General features: G+C 36.5%; 2 protein-coding genes across 3 annotated transcripts; one reads left to right on the top strand and one right to left on the bottom strand.

Annotated features, from left to right (window-relative positions):
• The first annotated feature begins 3,293 nt into the window (after window positions 1-3,293).
• LOC133778121 (uncharacterized) lies at window positions 3,294-7,322 on the top strand. 2 transcript variants are annotated; one of them, XM_062217944.1, is made up of 3 exons: window positions 3,294-3,844; window positions 4,385-6,595; window positions 7,060-7,322. In XM_062217944.1, the coding sequence occupies exons 1-2, from the start codon at window positions 3,501-3,503 to the stop codon at window positions 6,558-6,560; spliced, it is 2,520 nt and encodes an 839-aa protein (XP_062073928.1). In that variant the 5' UTR covers window positions 3,294-3,500; the 3' UTR covers window positions 6,561-6,595; window positions 7,060-7,322. The 2 variants fall into 2 exon arrangements, with proteins under 2 accessions (XP_062073928.1, XP_062073927.1); XM_062217943.1 differs by having other exon boundaries at window positions 3,297-3,844; window positions 7,077-7,322.
• Window positions 7,323-7,424: 102 nt separating this feature from the next.
• On the bottom strand, window positions 7,425-10,491 carry LOC133778122 (uncharacterized). Its single transcript, XM_062217945.1, has 5 exons — window positions 10,023-10,491; window positions 9,484-9,732; window positions 9,312-9,380; window positions 8,501-8,693; window positions 7,425-8,343 (listed from the first exon to the last, which is right to left on the bottom strand). Exons 1-5 carry the CDS (start codon window positions 10,383-10,385, stop codon window positions 7,940-7,942), a joined length of 1,278 nt encoding a protein of 425 aa, XP_062073929.1. The 5' UTR covers window positions 10,386-10,491; the 3' UTR covers window positions 7,425-7,939.
• Between the last annotated feature and the right edge of the window lie 273 nt (window positions 10,492-10,764).

The raw sequence follows: 10,764 nt of genomic DNA, 5'->3' as shown, positions 1-10,764 counted from the left end.
TTGTATTATTTAAGTTCTTTGACTTGTTCGTTACCAGCTTACCCTATGGACTAGCCCATACTTACATCTTGGGAACTCGGTAGTATAATTGAGTGAGAGTGTTAATCATAGATATGAACATCTATAACTTCTGATGAAGAAGTGAAATGATGGTTTCCTTTTAGTTTGGTTCAAGGTGATAAATGATAGAGATCTCATTTCAGTAATTAAATTAGTTTACTGAAATATCATTTACAAGGAATTAAGTGTTTTAAGGATAAAATACAATGAGGGGTAAAACGGTATTTTAGTCCTATCTCATTGTAGACCGTCTATAGAGGATTGAGTGACAATTATGGTTGTAACAATGGATAATTAATAGCGTATCTATATTTGTTATAGAGCGTTCTATGAATTCAAGAGTGCAATTCCAAGTCTATAGTGGAGTCACGAGGAATTAATAAGTTAGTAAATTTATTTGTTAGATTTATGACAACTTATTGGAGCTTGATTTCATAGGCCCATGGTCCCCATTGTACCTTGGATAAAATCATCTCAATTAATTGATTTAATCATCAATTAGAATTATCAAAGTTGACCAGGTCAATTTTGGATAGTTTCACAGAGTTGTGTAATTTTGAGAAGAAAAGAGAAATTTTGGCAGATTTATTAATTAAGATAAAGTGGTATCTAAATTAATAAATAAATTTAAATAAAGGTTCAAATTATAAATAATTAATTTGATAAATGATTTAAATAATTATTTAATTAATTAAATCAATAGAAAATAATACAGGCCTTGATTTTAAGTCCAATGGGCTTATAATCAAATGGGAAATTTCACGGGCCTATAGCCCATGATAATTTCGACCTAGGGCTTCAAAATAGCTATTATTTTATTGATTTTTTATTTAAATTAAATGGCCTAATTGAGTCTATAAAAGGAGTGCTTAGAGAGAAGATTTTAGAGACGACAAATAAGTCACAAGTCAGATTTTCTGATAGTTTTATATTCTCTCTAAACACAAGTCCTTTTCTAAGCCACTTTGTTATTTTCTCTTCTTCTTTCTATATCTATCTCATGTGTTGAGAATTGCCCACACTAGTCTAGGTGGTTCTAAGGATACATTGGAAGATCGTGAAGAAAATAGAAGATCGGTTCAGTTTCTAGATAATACTCTGCGACAGAAAGGATACAAGAGTTAGAGAAACTGAAGGAAGGACTCTTAATTCCGCTGCGTATACTGTAAGTATTATATTATTTGTTTATCTTTGAATTCAATTTTAGAAACATGTTTTAGGGTATCTTGTATTAATTTGTTTAATATTAGATATACATGAAAATAAATAAAGATCCTGTATAAGCTTTTTCCAACACTTACCTCAACCTTGATTAAGTTCCTTTTATAATCCTTGAGCTAATCCTCAAAACCCCAGCTTTAATTCTTAGAATTCCAGCCAAGACCTCTAAGTTTCTGTATTTTTCTTTGGGAGAGAAAGAAAGAGAGGGTCGGTTTGCTATATTCCACAGTTTTCTAAAATCTTCTTAAGTCTATACGTAAGCAATTAAGTTAATCCCAAGGCTCGGGGTACCGGAAACGTCCCCGATGGCAAAATGGTAAAATTCTCCAATATTCTCACCTAGACTTCCTAACCTCAAATATATATCCAATTATTTATTTTCATAACCCGGTAATCTAAATAACCACTCGATACCTGAAATACCCCTTGACTTGTCCAAAGTCAAACATTAGGCCCCGTTGTGACTTTCCCGCTATCTAGCTCCCTAGGATCGCCTCAAGTCGCCCGCTGCAGATTTACCCACATAATAATGTGGTTCTCACAAGTATAACATTTAACCACATTTATATTCATATAATCATACAAGCATGCTTATAATGTAATCATGTATTAAATCAATAAATTCACACATAAACCAATTATGCCCTCCTGGCACACTAATCAAGGCCCTTAAGCCATATTAGTGATTTTGGGTCGTTACATATATGCATTTAATTATATTTAATTTGCGATTTAGATAATAACTCCTCCGAAATGTGAGAGGAGATATTCTGTAAACCACTCAATAAATAGCATGCATGGAATAATTCATTTGTAGGGACTGGGAAATTTGTATGGGGAAGACTCTGTAAAATTACTTCCAGAAAAGCTTTGGGAGAATTCCAAAAATTGAATAACACCAACTCGTGGACTAGATAGATTTTAACTGCTGAACCACGTAAAAATCGCGTCTCTTATTGTTTGTCACCTTTGGTATTTTGTTTAATTGCTCTTTATTTCTAAGTTGACGAAAAACGACATCAACATGTGTTATCGTAGTATAGTAGTAACTTTTTTAATATTTTAAATTTTATTTAGGATATTGTTTAATATTTTAAATAATAAATATTGTGAAATATTTTAATTTACATATAATTTACGAATTTTATTTTAAAATTTATTTTTTAAATAAATAGGTTTCCCGTGGGGATTCCCTGCCCCAATAGGGGATTCCCCACCCCATCCCCGACGGGGAATAAGCGGGGATGGGGCGGGGACGAAGATTAAAAATATAAATGGAGACGGGGACAAGGACGGGGGGAACACTCCCCGCCAATTCCCCACCCTGTGTGCATCACTAGTCATATTTGGCAAAATTGTTAGTAATTATACAGAAAAACAATATCATGTAATAAATACTATTTAAAATTGATAGTTATTAGTAATTACACAATGTAATTACACCTAATTCTCACAGGACAATGAGAATTGGAAAGTGTAATAAATCATAGTGTAAAAGATTTTACAAACCTCCCAACCTGAATAAACCACTTTAACCAAACCAAAATTACTGACAAAAAATGTCCGAATAACTCAACAAAAATTCAAACCGTTCAATTATTACCATCTAGTTATTATATTGGGCGGTTTATGGATTATATCAACCCACCCAAATAACTCGAATAAACCAATTAAGGGTTTTTTTTATTTACACATACATATATTATATATATTATTAATATATTATATGTAATATTAATTATTTAAATATTTAAAAAAAATCTTAAACAAACCACCGCCTATAACATTAGACATATTAATTTTTTTTTTATTTGGACGAATTAGAGTTAATTTTTATATTAAGTTGAATAAAATATGACTAGCACCCCTATAATAAAGAACATTAATTAGCTAAAATTAGGTAGTCACTGTGTAATTGTGTAATTATATGTTTGGAGAAAACAACACCAAAATTGAAAAATTACTCCCAATTATACCAACTTCTACAAGGGGCTACTATTCCAATTTTGTTTTGCAACAAAGCCACCTATTTTCTTTAAATTAGCGTTAAGCATTCAGAGAATCTCAGCCGCTCGAACCCTGCCTTCATCACCCCCTTCTGACTCTCAACCGATTGCAACCCTTCCCACTCTCATCTCATTCTTCGCCGCATTACCTCGACGGTGACGTTGGCCGCCGTCCCTCTCACACTCAAACGCAATCAGAGGATCCGGAAAGCTATGTACAACGGAATAGGTTTACAAACCCCAAGGGGATCTGGAACAAATGGGTATATCCAGAGCAACAAGTTCTTCGTCAGGCCCAAGACTGGCAAGGTTGCAGAAAACACCAGAGGTTTCGAGGCGGATCAGGGCATGGCCGGTGTCTCAAGAAAAGCCAACAAGGATATTCTCGAGCATGATCGGAAGCGTCAAATTGAGCTCAAACTCGTAGTGCTCGAGGACAAGCTGGCTGATCAGGGTTACACCGATGCTGAGATCGCCGAGAAGCTCGCCGAGGCTCGGAGGACTCTGGAGGCCTCTTCGTCTTCGGAAGACACCGGTGTACTTTCACTTGATAAGAAGTGAGCAGTTTTCTATTGATTTTTTGTTTTTTCTTCAAGAATTTTTTTTATGTATAGTTGGTATTTCAAAACTTATGGTAACATCTCACTTTATGTGATTATGAAGTTCGATTCTTTACCCATTATAGCTAGGTTAGAGGGCTTTTGTTTGCAATAGGTCAATATTGATTATTTTTTTTGTCAAGTTTTGGGACACAATCATATAATTATTTTGGTTAGGGGAATAAATAAAGATTTGTGTACTTTTAAGCATGTATTGATAAGTGTTGAAGGCCAGTTTCTCCGTTTTCATACAAAAATCCAAACTCTGTTCTAATGTGCATAACTTCTATTTAAATGAAACTTGATGGGGTTAGAGATGTTACATGTCATAAGTGGTGATTTGAAAAGAAAATACAAATGAAGTTTACCTTTTCTAAGTGATTATTATTGTTTTTGCATAGTATCAGATGAGATATGTGATCACGAGAAAGGTATACGCGGTCACTTAATTCGTTCAATATTTGTATTTTGTGTTTTATTTTTATGGCTCTGCAACAGAGTTACAGATACCCAGACCCATCAAATTGCGGCTAGAAAGGAGAAGCAGATGGAAACGTTGAGAGCGGCTTTTGGCATACGTGCCGCGGAACCTGAAGAAAATGCAGATGAGATTGATGATGGACTAAGGATTAGTAAGAATGGTATGGATGATGGTAGTAAGCACCAGAAACGTGAGCATTCTTTTTTGGACAGAGAATCTGGGTGGAAGAAACGTACAGAAGAGAAAATTAAATCTGAAAAAGATGCTTTGAAAAAGAGTACAAAAGAAACAAGAAAGAAGGAAGAAAGGAGGCATGGGGATGAGTCTTCAGATACAGATGGTAGTGCCAGGAATTCAAGAGCAGTTAAAAAGAAGCAACGCAAACATAGCCGTGGTAGTGATGATGAGGATTTTGATAAGAAGCGTGTGGTTGCAAAAAAACTCAAGAAAAACAGAAGGCGTGATAGTGATAGTGATGATTCTGATTCTGCTACCAGTGATGATTCTGGTTCTAGTAGCACTGATGATTCAGATTCTTCTTCTAGTTATGATTCTTCTGATACAGATGGCAGCAAAAGGAAGTCGAAAGCAGTAAGAAAGAAGCATCGAAGATCTCATAGGGGGAGTGATGATGAAGACAAGTATAAGGTTTCACAGAAGCACAAGAAAAGCAGAAGGGATGGCAGCAATGATGCTGATTCTGCTACTAGTGATGAAGATGTAAGCAAGAAAAATTCTAGAAAGCAAGCTAAGAAATCTGAAAAGTCTCACAAGAGGCATGACTCAGATGATGATTCTAGTACTGATGAAGATTTGTTGAAGGCTAGAAGTATAAAGGGGAAAGTTCATGCTAGAACAGAAAGACGACATGATTCTGAGGATGAGTCTGACCCTGATAGTGGGATGAATGATCGAGTTAAAGAAGAGATGAATCAACATAGTAGCCACAGGAGACATGAAGACAGTTTTGATGTCAAGGATCGCAATAGGAGGGCTGATGGTAATGGAAAAGGCAATAGAAGGCATGATGTGGACAGTGAATCTGACGGTGGAATGAAAATGAAGAATGACAGAATTAAAGAAGAGAGGAATCAACATGGTAGCCATAGGGGGCATGAAGACACTTTTGGTGGTGAGGATCGGAGAAGGAAGAATGATCGAATTAATGAACAAAGGAGTGTTTATGATAAGTACAGAAGACACAATGACGATTCTGAAGGTGAGGATTGCGATAGATGGATGCCTGGTGGAAACAAAAATGACTACAAAAGGCCTGATGTGGAGTATGAATCTGATTATGAGAAGTCTACAAAACCTGGTCATAGAACAATTGAGAGAAGTCAAAGAAGTGGCAAGGATGATCACAGGTTTGATAATTCTGATGCAAGTAGTGATGAGAAAATACAAAAACACAAAAGTAGGAGACATGATAATGATGATGTGGAACTTGATTCAAGATCAAGATATGGTAGGAAAGTTAGTAAGATTGAAAGGCAGACAACAGTTGAGAAGAGGCTAGTTTCTAGTGACAGTGATATCAGTGATGATTCTCGTGCAAAAGGTAATGATAGTGATTTTGGAACTGGTGTTCGGGACTATGCTGATAATAAGATCCAACGAAGAAAGTCTGTTGTTGAGAGCAAGATTGAGCACCGTGATGATGTGAGCAGAAGAGTACCCCGAACAAGTCCAGAACATGACTTTAGATCTGATGGACTAGGTGATGAAAGGAGAAGAAAAATAAGTGGTTCAAGTGATGATGAACACCCAAAGAAGAATGATAAGAAATACTTAGGATTGGTTAGATTCGAACGAGGTAGTGATGAGGTGGCTGATGAGCGTAGGGGCAGAATTTACAAGAAGTATGACGAACAAGAACATGGTGGTAGGACAGATCAAGAGTTTGGACAACGTGGAGTAGACCGGAGGCATGTGAGGAGTGAAGAGGAGCAAAGAGTGAGAAAGCATGGAAGAGATGAAGATGATTATAAATATAGAAGGCATGAACGAGAGATCGACGATGAATACCATGGAAATAGGAGCTATAGAAGGGATGAAGAACAGAAACATAAAGATATTGACAGGGATAGACAAAACGATTATTCCAAGAGAGCAAGATATGATGATTCCAGGTCAAGTGAAGGAAAAAGGCATGATTATGAAAAACGCAAGGATGATATGGCAAGGCACTGAGATTGATTCTACTTTCTTATCGCTGCACAATATGGGTAAGTGACTGTTGTGTTAATAATTGCTATATTTTTATTATTTGTTGCATATAACTGATCTTCATTCGGTAATGTCATTTGAGGTTTGCATATGAACTTTTTGGTAGCTTGTTTATTAGTTTGGGACATAAGAACTTGTGCACTTTCTTGCATAGTGTACTACTATTGAGTCAAGTTTTTTATATTGTTTAGTAGTAATTTCCCTACTTAATGCTAAAGAAAGTTTAAACATATTTACTGCAAGCATGGGAAAGAAAAGGGCATAATTAGTATTCCGAGGTGGTTGTTACCCGACTTCTCTTTTTTAAGGCTTCCAAGAATAAAATGATTAATTGCTATTGGTTAATTTGTAAGCATGAAAGTATTGGTTGAGGCGCTTTGGTATTGTTGCTTTTGCTCTCATTCATATATTTATTTGCCGCATGTGTTTTATGATTCATTTTTTGTCTGTATTTCCTGAAAAGGTAATATTTTGTTTCAGTCCTTGTCATCTCGAAGCTGTTGAGCGTTCTAAGCCAAACCATCTAGGACATTTCTCATATGAAGAATGAAAGAGAGAAGATCACCTGAACTGATGAATTTTCAAATTTGGGGCATGTTAGACTTTTTTCTGTTGCGGGATCATGCAACTCTATTGTATTTACACAGTCGCACTTTGTGATATGCGTTTTAATGTTTTCACCTGAAGATTGTGCTTTCAAAGTAATAGTTTTGTCAGAAAAGTAAAGTTTTAATGTATTTAAAAAAAATCAATTTTATAGATACAGTAAAACCAATAACAGTACTCATAAAGCAAATAAAAAGGAAAATCAAACACAACAATACAGCATTCGCAAGGTGACAATTTAATAAAGGATGATGCTTCTGTAGAGTTTATGAATATTAGCATTCGCTGTAATTGTTTTTAACAAAAGCTTGAATTCAATCACATGCGTCAGTTTTGACTCGATGAAACATGGTATAAAACGACAGTGTTTATGATTCATTATAAATGATTAGTTGTTTGACGGAGTGCTAAATCTAAATGAGTACTCTCTGACTAGTGAATTCTATTCATGAAGAAGCCTCTTAAACACCGTAGTAGGCAGTCATAGCCAGTTTTCCACTCTTTGGCCCGATCAATACTTGAATACTTGGCTTCTCGGAGATCTAACATGAAAAATTTGGGGGATCAACAAATACGAACTGTAAAGATCAGAGGCATGCTCTTGTTTTCAGTTTTCCTTATACAAAGCTTGCAAGAGACCAAATGTGTATATTTTCCGCTGAATAGACTAGTGACTAGCAAGCCCCAACCGTTATATCTGGAAGATAATTGTTGAGAGGCTGCATCATCTGAGATGTTCAAGTTTTCTGAATAATCCTTAGCTTAGCACTCCTACTCCGGCGGTTTAGTTTTTCCTCCTCTTCAGAAGGTGTTATTGGTCTCTTCGTAAGAATTGTTCCTTTAGAACCATGTATCATTTGTTTGATCCACGCTTCTTTCTCATAAATCTCAATTCTGGTGTTTCCACCTTCCTTGTCCGTGTCTCCGTATCCGTTATCAATGCCAATGATGTCAAGAAATGTCTGTTTCACGATTCTGTCCTCCAAACTGTGGAAAGATATGACAGCAATTCTCCCCCCTGGCGCAAGGCAATCAAAACAAGCATAGAGGGAATCCTCCAGTGTTTTGAGTTCGTCGTTTACAGCTATTCTTAAAGCTTGGAACACCCTTGTTGCTGTCTTAATCCAACCTTGCCTCCCTCCTGAAAAATTGATTTGGTGTGTGCATTAGACATTTTTTAACTATCTGATTTAGCAAATCATCATTGATATGCATAGTACTTGTGAAATAACTCTAACAAACATCTACAATCTTTCAAAAAAAGGTTCAAATTGCAGAAGAAATTTGATAAAACATACCTCTACTCCCAGAAGTTGAATTTCGAATAAGACCTACGAGTTCACTAGTAGAATGCAATCCACCATGTGATCGAGCTTTCACAATTTTATTTTGAAGAGAGTACCAATTACTTTCTTCCCCATAATCCCGTAAGATTCTCCCTACTTCAGCATCTGGCCAGGAATTTAAAATGTCTTCTGCTTTCAAACTTGCCTGTCATAGGCCTGCTCCAATCAGTAAAATGAAACAAATATTTAAAATAATTCTGCAGAAAGTTGAGAAAGGATACAAGACTCATGGTTTGGCCAAAAAAGTTTCATTCGCCACACAATTACATGTCATAATTTGTTGGCAGGAGAAGGTTGAATTAATCAAAATGAACGAACAAGAATACTAGTGTGTGAAGAAAGTGGTCTTGGATAGTAGAAGTAAAATGAGGCAACTATCATCTCAGTCTACCTCGTAATAGTTAATTCTAATGTTTGGTTGCTTCTACATGATCTAGTGAAACAAACGTCTCTTAATCCACACTGAGTCAGTATGGAAAATTGAAGGCAAACTATAATAGCATTCAAGGTATCATGTCTTCATCCCTCTTTCTTAAAAACAACATGTTTGCTTGTTACTCATCTGCATCTCAATTTTCCTTTTCAAACTATAGGAACTTGGGTTTCATTAATTTCCAGTAGATAAAAACAAAAGGTACTTCCAAAATGCTATAACCATCAAACCAACATCATCGACGAAAAGAAGCAATCAAATTTAGACCCTTAATAAAATAGTGTTATATTAACTGAAACTTTAAACTCAAAAAGATGGATAGAAACATACCTGAGGATCCATCCGCATGTCAAGAGGTCCATCGCCAAGAACGCTGAACCCTCGTTCGGGATTGTTAACCTGAACAATACAAAATCACCATGAAAATAACATCAGGAAAATCATGTTTCACATACTAAATTATTTTGGAGTCGCACATAAGAAAGTGCTTTCAGAAGCAAACCTGCATAGATGACATTCCCAAATCCATTAATATGCCATCAACACCAGAGTCCAAGAGATTCTCACCAACCTCACTAAGCACCGATTTGATGTATCTAAAATTCTTCAAAAATGTAAATGTTTTCAGCTCAGTTGGGCTGCCAGAATCACTTTGCAAGAGGGCATTGATTCGAGCTACAGCCTTCTCACGCGCCAGGGGATCAATATCCATTCCAACATAATATCTTATTTCAGGATGGCCTTGAATTATCTAATAAAACATAGAAAATAACCAATCTTTAGACAGGAAAATCAGAAAGCTAGCAAGAAATACAGGAAACATGCACAATCAAATTACATAAACCATGAACCCGGCAAAAAATGTTATTCCCACAACAAAAAATAATTAATTTAAACAAATCTTAATTCCTAACCCAACAGTCATATATATGGATAGCTAAAACTTCACACAACTATTCTATAAATTTCCACAAAAGCAGAGCTAGCTAATAGTTGAAGTGTATTAATAGAAAAAGGGTCGTAAGAAAATGAATTACAGACAGCAGAGGAGTGGCCAGCAGCTCCAACAGTGCAATCCACGAATGAGCGAAGCGATTTGGAAGCAGAGAAAACGTCAACCACTTCTCCGAGCATAACTGGGATATGGTTAGCGATGTCTCCAAAGCGCTGAACGGCGTCCAATTCAAACTCTCGGTCCGAACGCGTCCTCCTCTTCTCCTTGACAAGTGCTTCTTTAGACTTCGCCGTAGCCTTCAAATCTTCGAGCTTCTTCTTCCTCTTGACGGAGGTACTAATGCCCGAAAATGGGATTTTTTGTGGGGTCCTCGTCCCCAAACGAGAGGTTGCGGCAAAGGAAGCAATGGAGAAGAGCTTCGCCGCCGACATTGACGCCACTATTCTCATTTTTTATCCCACAAAGGTCTTACTTCTGAACTTCTCTTGCACTGCGACTTTGCCTAAAGACCGCGCTCCCTCTCTCTGTTCGGCTTTTGCCCGCCCGCCTTGCGAAACAGATAGGACGGACCGATTTCGAGCTTTCCAAGTGGGCCGGACTTGTGATTGGGCCTTGCCTTGGACCAATGTGGACGTACGATTATTTTTGAGAAGTTTGTAAAAATTGTTTTTTTTTCTTTCTAAGTGAGCCCTGCTTAAAGCAAAGGCAACACAAGATGACATTGAATAAATAAACGGATACAACACAGGGGCACTTCTCTGTAGGCAACCCCAAGTAAACACTACTGATCAGGAAGGAGACATTACTAAGCAAAGCAGAAAAAGACTA

Source organism: Humulus lupulus, chromosome 5, assembly GCF_963169125.1.
Source record: "Humulus lupulus chromosome 5, drHumLupu1.1, whole genome shotgun sequence".
Taxonomy (NCBI): domain Eukaryota; kingdom Viridiplantae; phylum Streptophyta; class Magnoliopsida; order Rosales; family Cannabaceae; genus Humulus; species Humulus lupulus.
The sequence above is the reverse complement of the archived record's forward strand: the minus strand, read 5'-3'. Positions and strand labels throughout refer to the sequence as shown.

Bases quoted from the DNA above. Each gene is read 5' to 3' on its own strand.
- LOC133778121 (XM_062217944.1), top strand. From the start codon at position 3,501: ATGTACAACGGAATAGGTTTACAAACCCCAAGGGGATCTGGAACAAAT. The intron at 3,845-4,384 runs GTGAGCAGTTTT...GCTCTGCAACAG, and splicing joins GTACTTTCACTTGATAAGAA to AGTTACAGATACCCAGACCC.
- LOC133778122 (XM_062217945.1), bottom strand. From the start codon at position 10,385: ATGAGAATAGTGGCGTCAATGTCGGCGGCGAAGCTCTTCTCCATTGCT. The intron at 9,733-10,022 runs GTCTGTAATTCA...ATGTTTTATTAG, and splicing joins CTGCTGGCCACTCCTCTGCT to ATAATTCAAGGCCATCCTGA. The intron at 9,381-9,483 runs GTTTGCTTCTGA...TGTATTGTTCAG, and splicing joins TGGGAATGTCATCTATGCAG to GTTAACAATCCCGAACGAGG.